Source organism: Martes martes, assembly GCF_963455335.1.
Source record: "Martes martes genome assembly, chromosome: 1".
Classification (NCBI taxonomy): Eukaryota; Metazoa; Chordata; class Mammalia; order Carnivora; family Mustelidae; genus Martes; species Martes martes.
In genome coordinates, this window is record NC_137888.1 from 64,784,256 (window position 1) to 64,801,232 (window position 16,977).

Here is a 16,977-nt window from a genome sequence, read left to right on the forward strand (position 1 = left end):
GGTTTCCTCCCGAGCTGCCCAGTTATCTCCAGAGCCGCCGACCAGCTCTCGGCGGAGCGCGTCCTCCCCCCCCCACCCCGCACTCCTCAACCCACCCACCTACTTCCTCCGGCCCCATACACACGCAGCGCGGAGCTGCCAAAAATTTCCACCCTCCGCCCCCCTCCCTAGCTAACTTCCTTCCAGCATTTCCTGAGCTGGATGATCCTAGGATTTGTAAGACAGGAGAAAAAGGAAGGCGTGAGGGCGGGCGAGAGAGACAGGATGCTTGTTTTTCGCGTTCCCGAAGCCGTCTGAAGGCAAGACAGCGGGCGCAGGGCAGAGGAGCCACGCAGCCCCCGGGCTGTCTGCTCGCCCCCCGGCTGCTGCCCGCTCGCCACGCGCTCGTCCTCTCCTGGGCATCTGCAGAGGCGGAGAGGAGAGCTCGCCCTCCCTCCGAGGCGGAGGAAAACACCCGAAGACACCGCAGGAGCCGTGAAAGTCCCCGGGACTCCGAGTGAGGAAGTGACACTCCCGCCGGCCGGCCCGCGGCCGCCAGCTCCGCCCGGCCTCCCGCCCCGCGGCCCTGGAGGAGCGCGCCGTGGACTCCAGGCTCCGCGGCCGCGCCGGGCTCAGCGCCCCGCGGGCTCCATGCGCGCTGCCCCGGGCCGCTCTTCGTCCGCGCGCCCATGCGGCCCCTCAGAGCCGCGCCGCAGCCAGTGATCTGACCCCGGAGACCGGCCTAGGCGCGGTGCCACGCACAGGGGAGGGGGAGACGGAGGGGCAACCTCTTTGGGACTAACTCATGAAGAACAAGGGTGCCAAGCAGAAGCTGAAACGAAAGGGAGCCGCCAGTGCCTTCGGCTGTGACCTGACCGAGTATCTGGAAAGCTCCGGACAGGATGGTAAAGTGCCTTCGCCCCCCACCCCCACCTTTTCTTTTTGTTTGAGGGCGAGATGGACTCTGCTGGGGTGTGTTAGATTCGGTTCACAAGTTAATGTAGTCCAGGCCTGTGGGCGCAGTGTACTTTTTTTTTCTTTTGAAAGAACACGTATGATTCCTAAGGTGCACGGCGCTGCCGCCCCGACGTGCAGAGGTTGTGGCGGTCCTTCCGCTGGTCGCACACCAGCCGTTAATGGGCGGTGCTGCTTCAAGTTTAACCCGCTACCTCTGCGGGCTGGGGGGTGGGAGTTCCAAGGGTCCTGATCGCGAAGTGTGGATGTCGGAGGGGAGGGATGGGCTGGACTTGTGGGATGGTGATCACTGGGCTTCTCCGGGTACATAATTACGACCGCCTTGGGTGTCCTTCCCGGGCTCTCCAATTTCATCTGCTCGCATCTTTTTTTATTAATGTGCTGGAAGGCAGGGGGTGCGGTGGATCCTGGCTGGGGGAGTGGTTGCACAAACATTTTCTGAATTTCTGAACGGATGCCAGTTATATAGTACCTCCCTCCCTCCCCTTCCCAACCCCCCAGACCCTTTACCTCCTCTTGGCTTTCAGATTAGCGTTTGGTGTGTCAGACAAGAAGAGTGTTGTAAAAAGGTCAGAGGGCCCGGATTTTAAAATAGTTTAGGGCATATGAAAGAAAAGGAGAGCCAGCGTTTCTGTTTTCAAGGTCAGACTGGATTTAAAAAAAAAAAAAAAAAAAAAGGTGGGGGGGGGAATCCTGCAGAGTAGAGACAATTTAAACATTTGTTGGGGCAGAGGGAAAGAAAACAATCTAGAGTACAATAACAGCATTTGGAGTTAGAAGTTTTTAATCATAGGAAAGTTGGGGAAATTGAGCAGAAAATGACTCCTTTTGTAAGGTTGACTGGTCTTGTGCATACCGTGACAAAAAGGCCTTGTCTTCAGAAACTTAAGTGAGAGAGAAAACAGTTCACTATATAGGCCTTGTATTTACACATAGAGAGCTATAACAAAGGAGGAAACTGGAGGGCTGTTTAACTGTGCAGAATGATTCTGCCTCCAGGAAAATCATCTCAAAAGCGATTTGATTAGTTCATATCAAATGTGCATCTCAAAAACAGGGCAATGATTTTGTTTCAGTTCCGGTTTTTTTTGTTTGTTTTTGTTTTTGTTTTTTAAGACTCAGTACCACCTAGTAATTTGCAGTGGTGTGATATTCCTGTGGCATTCTAGACTTCAGTGTGTGCTGTTCCATTAGGACAAATGGCTTAGTATCTCAGAGCTTGGGGGACCACAGGTTTCAGAACTGCCTCTTTTGAAACCAAGATATAACAGTCAACTCATTTCATCTTCTCTGATAATCTGGGAGAGGGCAATTTGAAATAAAATTGGACTAAACTTTTTTGAATGTGATAGAACTCCAAGGGTGCATCTTAACCACTACCCTCAGAAGTTCAGAAGGAAATGTTTCCCTCCACCTGTTTTCTTGAGGAACTTCAAGTTTAAGTCCAGGTTCACTACTAATGCTCCTGTGATGCCCCGGCCCACCATGTGGGTGTTATTCTGGGCCCCCCTTCAAGCATGAGAGTTGCATGGGGGTGCTTGCTGGTCCCGCCCCATTCTTACAATGTCATAAATCATAAGAGGAGCCAGGAATCCCAGCATTCTGTGAAGACACCTCAAAGGCAGCCTTTGGCATCTCTTGTTTCACCTGCTTTATATTTTGGGCTTCCACACAGGTTTCATTTGGGGAAGGAAAAAAAAAGGAAGGGGGCTACTGCTTAAAGAAAAATAATTGAAAACCAGTACCCAGTGTTCCCAGACTTGGTGAATTGGGGGGTGGGGAAGGCAAGGAAGCCCAGACAGGTAAACTGACCTGCCTAAGGTCATACAGTAAATTATGGAGGTTGCCGAGGGACCTGGCCTACCAGGCTCCTCTCCCTTCCCTAGCTTTCTCATCTAGGCCAACATTCTCCTCTAATGATTTTTTTTTTTTTTTCCTAAATTGAAAGCAGACAGCCCTGTCACAGGATCAGCAAACTTTCAAGTCTGACGTACCTGAATACAGTTTAGCTTTGAAACAAAAGGAAACTGACCCACTTAATGATCTAGACACCATTCTTGTGCCGCATGAGAATTAGGTGTGCATAATAAACAGCTTATATAAATGAGAGCGATTAGGATTTCTTTTTTGCCACATTTAAAACTCATTATGTGGTTGTCTCTTATTTTTCCTGCAGTATAGCATCAGTAAGTGAAATGCTAATGTTTTTTTCTCAGACAGTGTGTTTTCCTCATGGACTTTCTGAAGCATGTATTGGTTTGTAGACAAGGCCTGGACTCTGCTTCCAGGGAGGAAAAGCTGACCTGGGCACTGCCCCTCTGCCCACCACCCTGGAAGTTCAACCCAGAATCCTGAGGGTGACAAGTCGCATGGTAAAGAAACCAGAAGGCTGGGGAGGGCCTCACAAGACAGACATGATTATTGAAGTGTGGAGTCAAGGGTAATGGAATGATCCTGCATAGAGACAAAGAGAAATGGATCCAGGTTTGGAAGCACAAGGGCAGAAGAGAAGGACAGAGATGTAGGGAAGCCAAGAGGGTACTTATGCTGGGCCACAGAGGGAAGCTGGGGTAGAAGACAAAGCTGGTGACAATTCGCTGTACTCAGACCATCTGCAAACGTGGAAGCTACACCGTGAGGCCGAGCGTAAAAGATGAATGCCGTCCACTTCAGTCATTTGCTCTGGCCAGCCCTGCTACCTTCAGCCGGATAAATCTGCTAGCGGAGGTTGTGTGGGTGATGAATAGGTGTCCAGCACAGAGCAGAAGCTGCCCAGGGCCAAGCTTCAGCCTTAATCTTTAGGAAGCTGATGAAAACCAGAAGCCCTTTCTTATAGAAACACACACGCGCGCACACACATACACACACACACACATCGTGTATACGTTTTCTCTGGGCATTCACACAGATTCAGACCCTGCTGTTGATCATGCCAGCTGTACACAGGCCTGATGTGAAGGGTCAGTTTCCCTCTGCTTCTTTGACCACTTTCCTGCTGCCTGGCGAGAACACTCAAGCATGGCACAAAGTTGCTGGTGGCCAACTTGGCCAGCACAATGACTGCCACGCCAACCCTCAGCTCTCCCCTGGGAACCAGATAGCATTATCTTCCTGGTGAGAGTAGAGGCAGAAGAGCATCCCTCCCTCACTGGTATGCTGAAAATAGTACAGTTTGGGGGGATCTTCTTTTTGACCAGTGAACGCGAAGGCCATTGCTTGCAGCAATGTAATGAAAACCCCATCACTTTGTCACCTGGGGTTGGAAGGCTGCTGGTGAGGCCCTGTGAGGCCGGAGCCCGTCCACCAGCATTCCTTACCTTCTCCATCCTCAGCCCAGCACCCGGGCTATTCCCACAAGGCCTGGAAATGCTGAGAGTCGAAAGGGCCCTCAGAAAGCTCTGAGAAAGATGCCCAGCCACTCCTGTAACCAAAGGGAACTGAAAGAGAAATCAGGTCCTGGAGGTTGAGCTTGTGGGGACAGAACAACAACCTCACAGGCTTGAGTTTCGAGGGACATCCCCATATCTGGGTCCCAGAATTGAACAGGAAGAACCCAAGCAGAAGAATTAAGGCCTTAAGCCGGAAGCAAACTGAAAACACAGAGTCTGACGGTCACTTACTCTGCATCGTCTGGACATGGCAAACAACCCTCATAAAGAATAGAAACAGGTACTTCCATTTACCCACGGCCCTCGCTCCTGCCACTCTCCAGACCTATGCCAACAGCCCCTCGACCACAGGCACGGCCTCACCCTTCCCCTTCCCTTACCCACCCCCACAGGCGGCCACTCAGATGCCTTCCAGCCTCAGGAGGCTCAGGCGTTGGCCCTGCTGAGGAAGCCCACTCTCTGTCACCTGCCATTCCCTGGAGCCAAGTGAACCATCTGCTATGGGGTAGGAGGGACCTGGAGGCCTGGCCTTGTGCTGGGGCAGAGGGAAACATGAAAGCAGGAGCACCTTTTTCCATAGCCAATGCTGTGAGTGGGGGATAAGCTCCCCGTGCCATTGGAGCTGTAGATTTTGCTGCATCCTTTTTACCCCACCCCCACCCCACCTCCACTCCCTCAGGCATCTGTAGGCTAACTGGAAAACTTTTCTGTGGGAGTGGGGAGGAGGGGAGAACGCATTCTGAATTCCAGAAGCTGATTGACCTAGGCCATCCTGAAACCCTTGCTGGAGACTGTTTGTTCCTGGGTATCACCTCACTGGAGAGTTTCCTGGGATTTTGTGGCAGCGTGGCTGGCTGTGGGTGGGAGAAGCAGGTGGGCTGAAAGACCCAGGACTTAGTCCGAAGATAAGAACTGTGGCCCCCTCCCCATTCTTTTTCCATTAGATATTGTAGCTAAATATTTTTGGAACAAAGTAGTGACAGACCCTTCTAATTGGGGTGACCTGGTGCTCATTTCCTCCAGAACATACTGATCAGGGTGAGCTGTCCGCCCCCACTGGGCTCTGGGTTTCAGAATTCCACTGTCCCCTCTGTGGTGCCTTCATACAAGTCTGGAGGCCCAGGGACGTGGAGCTACTTGTTTTCTTATTGTTTTGTTTTTCACTCATATCTTATCTTGAATGTAAGCCAATGTAGCTTTTTCCCACTTATTCCCACCCTTCAGCTGACTTTTCTTTTTGCTTATGTGTGCATGTCCCACCCAATTTTCTGAGCTATCTCTATGCCCTCGTACAAATGCAGCACTTGAGTTTAAGTGGTCTTAATGCTCCTCCCTGGCAGGGCTGGCCTCAAGTCCTTATTGCCGTGGGGCCACATCCTGCTAAAGCTTCAGGAGTCTGGAGCCTGTCCCTCTAACCCTCCCCTCCAGGATGCAGTTTTAGGTAAGGTTTAGAATAAAGAGCGTGCGATTCAGAGAAGAGGAGATACCGGTATTGGATTTTTTCCTAAGAGAAACTTCTAATGGAGACAGATGAGAGCATGATGCTGCTGGTAGCTAAAGGAAGAAGGAGGAAAAGTAGGTGTCTTGGAAAGAGAGAAGGGACCCAGAAATGAAGGCTGAGCCCCAGGTCAGACTTGCTTGTTATTTTTATTAGTAGTTAGAGTTAATGTCTGCATTGATTGCTTACTATGTGCCAGTCCCTTTATCCATACAAAGTAATATTTTTGACATCTGTAAGAATCAGGCATTTTTTATCCCCATTTTATAGAAGAGGAAACTTGATGAAAGAGGTTAAATACGTTACAAAGATTTTAGAGATGGGAACAGCAGGATTTAAATCCAGATCTACCTGACTCCCAAGGCCACAGTCCTAAGCACAAACACAATCTCCCAGAGTAGCACAGTTTACAATTTGGCATTTACATTAGTTTTGTAAAAACAAAACAAAACACAAACCCATAATCCTGCAAAAAAAATAGCTTTTTCTCTCTTTGCTTTGTTCTTCCCCCAGCCATTAGATCATTAATAATAATAACAAAGGACATTTGCATGGCACTTTCCCCTGTGCAAGGCACTTTTCACACAAGTCTATTCTAAACCTGCCAGCTTTCAAGACCAACCAGACCCCACCTTTTCCTCCCAGGCCCCTCCCTGCCCACGGCAGCCACAATCCTCTTTCTTCTTGGAATGCCCATTGCATTAGAGTCCCAGACACCCAATTTGATCTTCATTTCCCTTACTATCCTATTTTCTAACTGGCATGTCGGTGGTGAGCTCTGCTGAAGGTGGGTGGCAGGCAGCAGCTCAGGCAGATTTGGTCGTGCAAAGTGCCTGTCGGGGTGAGCCCCATGGCCAGCACACAGCACTTGGTTGATTGACCCTATTTCCTTCTCAGGAAGTCAGTGTTCGAGCCCTTCTAGGAAGCTCAGGGCTTCTGCCGCTGATGGGCTGCTGCAGCGTCAGGAATCCAAGATTGTTTAAGGTTCCCCTTGGGGGCTCCTAGCTACTCCAAGATAGAAACTGACCCAGACTTTGCACAGGACGCCCCAGAAACACTGACTTTTCCTAGTGCCTCACCAGTCACTCCTTGGTATGAACCACATTCTTGGCGGGGCCCCAGAACCAACTGAGTTTCTGGGATGGAGTCTCAGGCACTCTTTGTTCTAGTTCAAGCTTGGCTGATGCATACCAGGCCCTAGTACCACGCCCATAGCCTAATGCTGCCCCAGAATGCCTTTAGGGGCCCCCTCCCCACCTCCCCCAGAGAGAGAGGGATGAATGTCACCTCCTCTCCCAAAGCAACATATCCCAGCTCTTACTGTTAAAGACACCAGAAAACAATTTGACGTATAAAATAGGATTCTGGCAAACTATAAATAAATCTATAGCTTTCGTGACAGGCAACTGAGCTAATTTGTGCAATTATGCATATTTCTTTCCCTGGATCTTTTCATGTTTTTATTCAGAAACCATCTTGTGTGGGTTTTTTTTTTTTTTTTTCATTTCAACCCAAAAAGTATTTAACTAATGTGCAAGACACTCTCGGATTTACAAAGATGCTCTCAAGTTGCTCTCAGCCTGGTGAGGTCATGGGAAGGGAGGATAGCTCAAAGAAGTACCAAGAATGAAATTTATCATGGAGTACCAAGGACTCCATGATAAATATCGTCTGACCATGAGGAGTGGCAGAGATGGGGGGAGACGGGATGCTTGGTGTCTACAGACAGGAAACAACATGGTCTTGCCTGATACTTGTATTGGTCATGCCTTCTTACACCCTGAGGGAGAGATGCTGAAATTCTGGGAAAAGGAGTTGAGAGGGACTTCTTGTGACCCGGCTTGAGGTGGGGGCTGTCTTCAGTGGCAGGAGAGTGAAACTACCCTCAGGAGAAGACAGACTAGCTGATCGTACCAAGAGTGGTGACTGGTTTAGCTGTTGTCGGTGCCCTGCCTAAGGGCAGAACAACGAGGGAGTCTGGTAAAAGAGAAAAAATTTTTAATGATGTTAAGTGACTCTCCTAATTATGTGTCTTGATTCAATCTATCAGTTTGGCATCGGTGGGCAGCCCCATTCTTTATATGAAGACCAACTCAGGTTAAGTAACTTGCCTAACGTCACCCAGCCAGGAGGTAGAGGAACCAGGACCAAAAGCCTGTCTGTCCAATATTAAATTCCCATTCCACAGCTTTGTGTCCCCTGGACCCAAACAGGTCAGCTGGCAGTAAATCAGGCTCTGAGATGCAGAGCCTCATTTTACCATGCATTGCCAAGGTGATAAGTTCAGCAGGATTTAGCTAGACTTTTAATAAAACTTCTGGCAATGGAGCTCTCAACCCCAGTTTTTCAAAGTGAAACATTTAGGTTCCAAATGGCAGGCTTCTAAACAGGGAGCATGCGCTGTTACCATAAGTAGTCCCTTCCACCACTTCTTTCCCATCTGTTTCCTGCATGCAGAGCATTATTGGGAAACAATGATGTCAGCTCTTCCATATAAATCTACACCTCCCTGCTTGCCCCTCCCCTAGAATGCATATTTTTGTTCCTCTTTCTGGCTTTTGTCTTGCTGTTCTGTTCCTTAAGGACTCATGCTTTTGGCGTCCATTGTTGGCTTTCTTTTTTTTTTTAAATATGTTTTAGCTATTTAAGCTTATTGTGGCCTTCAAAGTGCACATGCTTTTTTGGGTCCATATTTGGAAAATCTTTTGTTTGGCCAATAGCTAGAACATGGGCCTGATGTTAATGGGGAGGAGCCATTTTGCTTTATGGAAAAGCAAAGCTAGATGCAGGGCTCTGAATGGGCTCAAAACTGAGGACACAGGGCACCTGGGTGGCTCAGTCGGTTGGGTGTCTGCCTTTGGCTCAGGTTATGATCCCAGGGTCCTGGGATCGAGCCTTGCATGGGGGGGGGGGGGTCCCTGCTCAGCGGGGAGCCTGCTTCTCTCTCTGCCTCTGCCCCTAATTCAGGCTTGCTTGCTCTCTCTCTAGTGTTCTCTCTCTCTCTTTCTCTCTCAAATAAGTAAAATCTTTAAAAAGAAAAAGAACTGAGGACACAAACACTACTTGGGGGCCCTTTGAGGTGCATTAAAGCTGTTTGGACCCCGGGCACAGAACCCTGAAGGTCAGGAAAATATACTCATGGAGTAAATGTTTTTTTCTCACCCCAAGCCTGACTTTCAAATGGGACATGGTTTCTTCAGTTCCCCTTTTTCTACTGCCCCTAATGACAATTTGGTTTCAGAAAGGAAAGGCAGGTGGAAGGAGGGGGGTGGTTAGGCCTTAGGGGGGTAGGGGATGGGGGACATTAGTTTTGAAATCTGGGTCTAAGAATTCTGGCCCTCTCTTTTTAAGCCTCTGGCAGTGGTACTCAAACTCTACTGGGCATAAGAATGACTAAAATTGCAGCTTTTACTTTTAAAATTGAATTTAAAATTAAATTTCAAAATGTAAAAAAGCATTAGTTAAATATAGTATACTTTAGTACATTATAAAGAATATTAGAAATACTCCTTAAATTCCCTTTCAGACTCCTCGAAACGAAATGGACATGTAGTAAGAATTTCCAGTAGGGGCTCTTGCCTAGGTCGTAGTACCTGGGTCTGTGGAGAGCATGAGATTTCATTGAATGAGTTCTAGCCTCTCTAGGGCTGCGAGCTGTAAAGTGCTGCTGCATTCTGAGGTCGGTCCCTCAGAGATTCTGCTTCTGTAGGTCTGAGTTGGGGTCTCGGAATCCACATTTTTAAAGATGAGCTCCAGGTGATCTTGATCTCTTTCATCTACTGATTTCATTTTCAGAAACATTGACTTAGCCCACAGAAAGCAGCAGCTGAATGAAACCACATGATTTTTATTTCCTTCATTACATTTTACATATTGCTCAAATGCTCAACAGTAAACATGTATTTTTACTACTTAAATTGGGGGGAGGGTGGGAATCTTTAAAAATTATAATGGGAATGGGATAGTCCTGATTCTTTCAACTTTTCATAAAGCCTTTTTTTTTAAATCCTTATGACCAAAAAAATCTTCCTAAGTCCTGTTTGTTTGCTTTCCTGTCTTCATGGGTGCAGTTTAGTAAAATCAATTAACTTCTCTTCTGAGAAGCAGTGTGATGTGGTGGTTAGCATGTGGCTTTTTTTTTTTTTTTTAAGATTTTATTTATTTATTTGACAGACAGAGATCACAAGTAGGCAGAGAGGCAGGCAGAGAGAGAGGGGGAAGCAGGCTCCCCGCCGAGCAGAGAGCCCGATATGGGGCTCGATCCCAGGACCCTGGGATCATGACCCGAGCCGAAGGCAGAGGCTTTAACCCACTGAGCCACCCAGGTGCCCCAGCATGTGGCTTTTTTGCTGATAATTTGACTTGGTTCAGATTTCAGCTCTCCCACATGCTAGCTCTGTGACCCTGGACAAACTACCAGATCTCTCTGTGCTTCCGTTTCCTCACCTGTGAAGTAGGGATTATGGTATTATTGTGCAGGGTTATCATGAGGACCAAATGAACTATTGCATGGCCTGGAATTTAATAAACCTAACACTATGGCTAGTGTTTCCTTGGTGACTGGAAGTCTTTCCCTGTTTCGGCCTCATTGCTCAGAATGTGGTTCCTGAGTAATGCTACAGATATGGAAAGTTAAGGGAGCTGAGAACAAATACTATTCTGAGGCTCCCATCTATCTCTAGGGGCTTCCTCTTTGAAAAAAATATATATATACATCCAATTATTTCTTTTCTTTGGTTGAATGCATAAAAATGCTAAGTCTTCAGACTTTTTTTTTAAAGATTTTATTTATTTGAGAGAGAGAGAGAGAGCATGAGAAGGGAGAAGGTCAGAGGGAGAAGCAGACTCCCCATGGAGCTGGGAGCCCAAATCGGGACTCGATCCCAGGACTCCGGGATCATGACTGAGCTGAAGGCAGTTGCCCAACCGAGCCACCCAAGTGCCCCAATCTTCAGACTTTTATTTGTTGATAAATATTTCTGGGGTGGGACTGTGGCAAACTTCCTAAATTTTACATTTCTTTAGTAATCAGAAAAAGTAACCTAAAAACAAAATCAAAAGGGAGGAAAGTGAGAGTTATGGTACAAGGCTATAATCATAGTGACAGCCATCCAATCTTCTGGTTTCCATTTGTATTTCAGGAGGGCTATAAATCTGGAAAATGAGCCTGTTTTCATCACTGATGGAACCACGGAAGGCCTGGGTTTTAGCTGGCCCAGATGCTATTTCCCATCTGCCTATTTCTTTGCTCTACAACCACAGTTTGACAGTTGACTGAATGTAGTAGATCTGGCTCAATCGTAGGTTGTACAAACAGAACCTCAGGTTGTAAAACGTACAGATCCCCCCTGCACTCCTCGTGGGTTGAATCAAATATGGAGTCTGTTTTCATTTCTCAGTGCTGTATTTGAAGATGGAAGCTTGGCCCCAAAATATGTTTAGGAAGGTGATCAGGGTGGTGAATTGTAGACCTTCATTACTTCTCACTTTCCATGGCTATTGTCCTAGTTTCCTAAATTGTCTCTCCCCTGTGTAGAAAGAAAAGCTGCTCCTTGAAGACTGGGACCATGCCCTGTTTGTCTGTGTGTTCAGTGTCTGCAGGGCTGGTTCTTTTCTGGAGGCTCTCAGAGAGAATCCATTTTCTTGCCTTTTCCATCTTCTACAGGCTGTTCTCCTTCTTCAGTTTGCGGCTCCTCATCACATGTCTGATTTCCTGCCTCTTTCTTATAAAGACCCTGTGGTTACATCAGATGATTCAAGGTAATCTCCTCATCTTGTGATCCCTAGATTGACCACATCTGTAAAAATCCTTCTATACATATGAGACAACATTCACAGGTTCTAGAATAAGGACATGGGCTTCTTTGGAGTGACATGACTCAACCTACCACAATCTGTTTTCCCCACAGCACATTGGCTCAGTAGATATTAATAATGTGAATAAAGGGAATAAGGTGGTGATTCTGTGAGGGGAGGAAGAGAAGGACATCAGCATTTTAAGCACTTACATAAACCAGGCCCTGGGTTAGCTGGGACACAGGGATGAAGACGCATGGTCTGTCCCTGTGGTATCTCACAGTCTCATGCAGGAGATGAGCACACTCTCAACTGACTCTCACACAAACCACAACAGGAAGTGGATGACATTAATTCTGACTCAGAGGAGTTGGGTCTTCTAAGATGAGTGGAATCTGAGAGGTCTCTGCCTGAGAGGAAGATGTTCCAGACAGAGGGAAGAATCCAAGCCAAGGCATTGGGTGTAAAACAATATGGCAGGACCAACATTCTCAAAAGAAGAACAAAGAGAACGAGGGTGAAGCATGAGCCACCCACCTGCCTGGGCTAGGGTTATAAGAACAAATGGCTTATGAAATAACCAGTATAATTCTTCCACAGAAGAAAAGAGCAATTGACACAAGTGTGCCAGTTCAAATTCCAGTTCGATAAAGGAAGAATCTTGAGCTACCTTTAAAGCTTCTGTGTCCTTTTTGCTGTTTCTGTTGTTGCTGGTAAGAAAAAAATTGGACCCCAGGCTAGGACTAAACTTCCTCCGGGGAGGCGGGGACGGGGAATGAAGTGCCCCAAGCAGTTATAACCCAGAGTTTCATTTTATTCCATCTATTTATAATCTTAGGAAATTTCACTTTTCTCTGTCTTGTGGATGAAAACCAGAGCAATGTTTAATATTTCAAATCCAAGTTTTATTTGAGTTGAAAAATTTTGTAATGTCCCTTCCCATCTACCTCCTGGCCACACTTCTACTCCCTCCCATCTCTTTGTCTTCCGAGGTTCTCTTCACCTCCTCTTTGTCATTCCTCCAGTTTAAGAAACCATGGAGTAGTTATCAGATCCATTGTTCTTGTCAGTTTTAGTCCCAGGTGCTATTTTGAGCTTGGCGCAGTATGCTCCCACTCTGCTGTGGGATGGCTCTCCCTGCCTCAGAGAAGTGTCCTCCCCACCCTGAGAGGTCTCCGTCTCTGAGGAGACCTTGGGGTCCCTTGGAGGTGGACCTCCCTGTCCAGTGCCTGCCTCGCCTCTGCCAGATTCCACAACTCCAAGAACTAAAAATACCTCAGCCTCTGCCTTTCCTTCTGGCAGGCGCTCAAACCGGTTTTGTCCCTTGTGACTGAAAAGCAGAGGACCAGAAGGAAGCAAGACTAGCTCGATGGTCAGCCACTACCCGAGGGGTTCCCTCCCAGAGGTGCATTCGCTCCCATTCCGGATGGCGGTGGTCTCCATTACCCCCTCACCAGAATAGCCCCTCGGGCTGTGCTCTGCTCTCCCTTGACTCCTAAGTGGAATTGGCAGGAGTCATGAAAAAATACAGGATGTGATTTTCATGAGGCATAAACACCTGCCACAGTTGCAAGCCATCGTCTTCTCTTGTAAAATTATAAAAGCAATTGTAAAAAAGAAAGAAAAAGAAAAAGAAATTCAAACAATATGGAGATTTAGTACAGAGTCCCTTCTCACACCCTTGCAGTCCCATGTGTGAGTCAGGGCTGAATTCAACCAGACTATTTCCGTATAGCGAAATTTTCTGAGGGAAATGGGCTCTGTCTGCACTGTCGGATTTGTCAACCACTGGCCACATGTGGCTGGTAGCTCTCGAATGTGGCTAGAGCCACGGAGGAACTGAAGGCTACATTTTAATTAATTTAAATTTACATAGCCATATGTGGTCAATGGCTACTGAATTGAATGGCACAGAGAACTTTCTCTGTGTATATGCTAAAAACCATATGCATAGAATGAGTTGCTTTGTTTCTTTTTCCCCACAAAGTTACAACATGTATATGTTTTGAGATAGGCTGTTTTAAATAACAGAAGATCTTGGAGAACTACCCATTTTTGTAATTATATATAGCTCAGTCTCTCTTTTTTTATCACTGCAGGGGATTCTGCTGAATGGATGAGTTGTTAAGTATAATTTTATTTTTTTAATTGGGTGTGTGTCACATTCCTGTGTTTCCCAATGTAAAATACTCTAATGGATGTAGTAAAAAAATGTCCCTCCCATCCCTGTCCTCAGCCTCCCTGTTCCTCATCCCAGAAGGAAGTAGTGTTAATTTTTTGGAAATCTTTCTGTAGATATCCCGTGCATATATACAAGCAAATACATATATACTTTTTATACAAGATCATAATTTATTTAACCATTTCTTTCCCTTTTTACAAGTTCCTATAAGGCTTCTCTTTTTGTCTAAATACTGATCAATTAGTATTTATTGAATGTGGTATGCGAGCCATCATCATTTTCATTGATAATTGTTATTATCTGTAACTTACTGAATATTAATACTGCTTCCCTTTGCGTATAATGAGGGTAGAATTTGCTAGTCCACATTCTTTTAGTTATACTTTAATATACTAAAAGTATACTATATTATATATATACTAAAGAATACTATATTAGACTTTAATATACATAACTAGTTATACTAGTTATGCTTCTAGTTATAACTTCTAGTTATACTTGGCTGGTCAATACTAGCTGGTCAGTTCATATTCTATCAGCTGGAGTCCAGGCCCTGGGTTAAGGCTGAGGCTAGGGGCAGGGACTAGTAGGAAGCTATTTGGCCCCCACGCTGGCATATCACAGTGCTCTGGTCATCTGAACCACGTTAGCACAGGCCACAGAGACCCAGGAAGTGGCAACAACAGTGAAACAGGTGGCAGCCTAAATAGGAATGTATCCCGAAGCTGAGCGTCCATATTTTTGCAAAAACTATAGCCAGAGTATATCTTACAGTAGGATTGGAAAAGAGAATGTCTGATAAGAACCTTTCACTGGTATCACTCTCTATACCCTTGAATGGCTTCCCATTACCCTTAAGACGAACATTGGCTCCATAAATACCCATAGGGTTTACCAGTTGTCATCCCCAGAGACCTGCCTATCTCCTCCTATCTCTCTTTAGCTTCACCCGGGGTCTTGCCAACTCCAGCCCATAATTTGGGTCTCAGCGTGCATGCCTCATCCTCCAAGATGCCTTCCCTGATCCCTCTGAGGAGGGATTGGGTGCTCCCATGCTGCGCTGCACTGCCCAGTGCTGCTGTTATCACACTGAATGTCCCATTCTCACATCCACCCTATCCCTGCCTCATTCTAGACTCTCAATGACTCTGGGTCGACTCTGTGAGATCAGGAGCCATGTCTCCTGGCTCACCACTTTATCACTGATGCCCAGCATAATGCTGACAAATATGTGTTAAATGAGTAGATGGAGCCAGGGAAGGGCGATGCTTACTGTCTTGGGTCCTAGTAGTGGTGGGGTGGGGATGGAGGAGTGCGTCTATGTGAGCATTTTGCCCATATGTGTGCATCTGTCATGTGACTAGGTATCCAACATGGAGAGTAGAGGTGGAAGAATCCACTGGTGCAGCGTGGGGTGGCTTCTTCATTCTGCAAATAATTGTCTGCTGGTCGTAGGCAAATCATCACACTCTCTGAATCTCAATTTCCCCATCAAAGAGGGGAATGAGACTTACATGAGAAGCTATAGGCCAAAGAGCTTTTAAAATGGGAAATGAGTATCAGTATTTACGAATACCATAATTATCCTGTAGTTTAGGCACTCATGCTCAGGAAAGACTAAGCTGCCCCAAAGGCTGAGTTTACTGATATACTGTGAGTTTGATGCCTCTTTGTAGACATCACCCACTGCCATGTTGGAAGGAAACCAGGAGTGCTGTTTCCCTGGCATAACACTGCCCCCGATCGTTGGGCCTCCCCAGCCCTGCTAGCTCAGGCATCGGCTACCAACAAGGGTTCTTCTTCAGGGCCTGTAACTCATGCCGCTGCACAGCTGGGGCTCCCCGTCCATTCTATGCCAGGGTCATCCTGTGCCAAGGCAACCATGGAGATCAATGAGCTAGAAGCTAATGTGTCATTTAGAGCTGAAGGAATCTCAGAAAATTGTTGCCCAAACTTCTGGTTTCATACACGGAGAAACCTGGGGCCCTGGACGAGACAGTAATTTGCCTGAGAACATGCAGCTGGCCAGTGGTGTTTTCTGGCTACCAGTTGGTGTTAGAGAGAACAGGTCAGTGCATTTCTCAGAACCATCCATCATCAGGAATCCCTGAAAGAGAAGAGGCTCAGATGATAACGGCCTTTAAAAAGGAGGGAGGACTCAGAAGACTACCTCACAGCCTGAGAAAAAATATCCTGTATTATATGTCTGGTTAAAAGGAGGACATATATTTGCTGTCATAGAAAGATGTCCAACTCTATCTATAGGTATTTGATATCTAATATCAAAACATATACCATATAATTCTATTTTGGTAACTGTGTACATAAGAAAAAGTCTGGGGGAATACACTCAAAACATTAACAATAGCTTTTTTCTGGATGGGTGCTTTTCTCTTCCTTCCTCATGCTTTGCTGTGTTGCTGGGGTTTTTGAATGATTCGGGGTTTTTAAATAATGTACATGTATAATGTGTATACTTTGGAAAAACAGTAAGGCATTTTCATTATGTAAAAGTGTAAAGATTGCCTAAATTATTACAACTTTCTTTACTCTGATTTTGTTTTTATCAACAACTTTTCTTTTTTTAAAGATTTTATTTATTTATTTGACAGACAGAAATCACAAGTAGGCAGGCAAGTAGAAAGAGAGGAAAGGAAGCAGGCTCCCTGCTGAGCAGAGAGACCTATGTGGGGCTCAAGCCCAGGACCCTGAGACCATGACCTTAGCTGAAGGCAGAGGCTTTAATCCACTGAATCAACCAGACGCCCCTATCAACACTTATCCTCCTGAGGGATGTGCCCATCTATACAGAGGCTAGACCCAATGTGAATTCTTATTTAAAAAAAAAAAAAAAAGACAAAATTGCCATTAGATGTCACAAAGTCATCCCCACAGAACTTGGTTGCAGAGAATGAATCACTCTCAGATGAACTTGCCAAATTCAGGTTCTGATTCTGCTGAGGAGAAGACAGAGAGCCTGGCCTGCGATGACTCCACGAAGGCCCAGCTTCCCCTATGCACACACCCCTTGAGGCCCTCCTTAACATATCAGCTGGACTCACAGTCCTTATGGCCACTGCTTGGGGTTCAGGGTAGAGCGGTCTTGGAAGCCTTTGGTAACGCATCCTTGAATCTCCAACATAGGGAGAGAGAACTTC

The 16,977-nt window shown here is 46.4% G+C and overlaps 1 protein-coding gene across 1 annotated transcript in view; it reads left to right on the forward strand.

The window, feature by feature from the left end:
* Positions 1-216: 216 nt before the first annotated feature.
* The window catches only part of ARHGAP31 (Rho GTPase activating protein 31), a 112,485-nt gene continuing 95,724 nt past the window's right edge, over positions 217-16,977 (forward strand). The window contains exon 1 of the mRNA XM_080804921.1: positions 217-884. Within this exon, the coding sequence (XP_080661047.1) occupies positions 785-884 (100 nt within the window). The 5' untranslated portion in view covers positions 217-784. The remainder of the gene's footprint in view (positions 885-16,977) is intronic.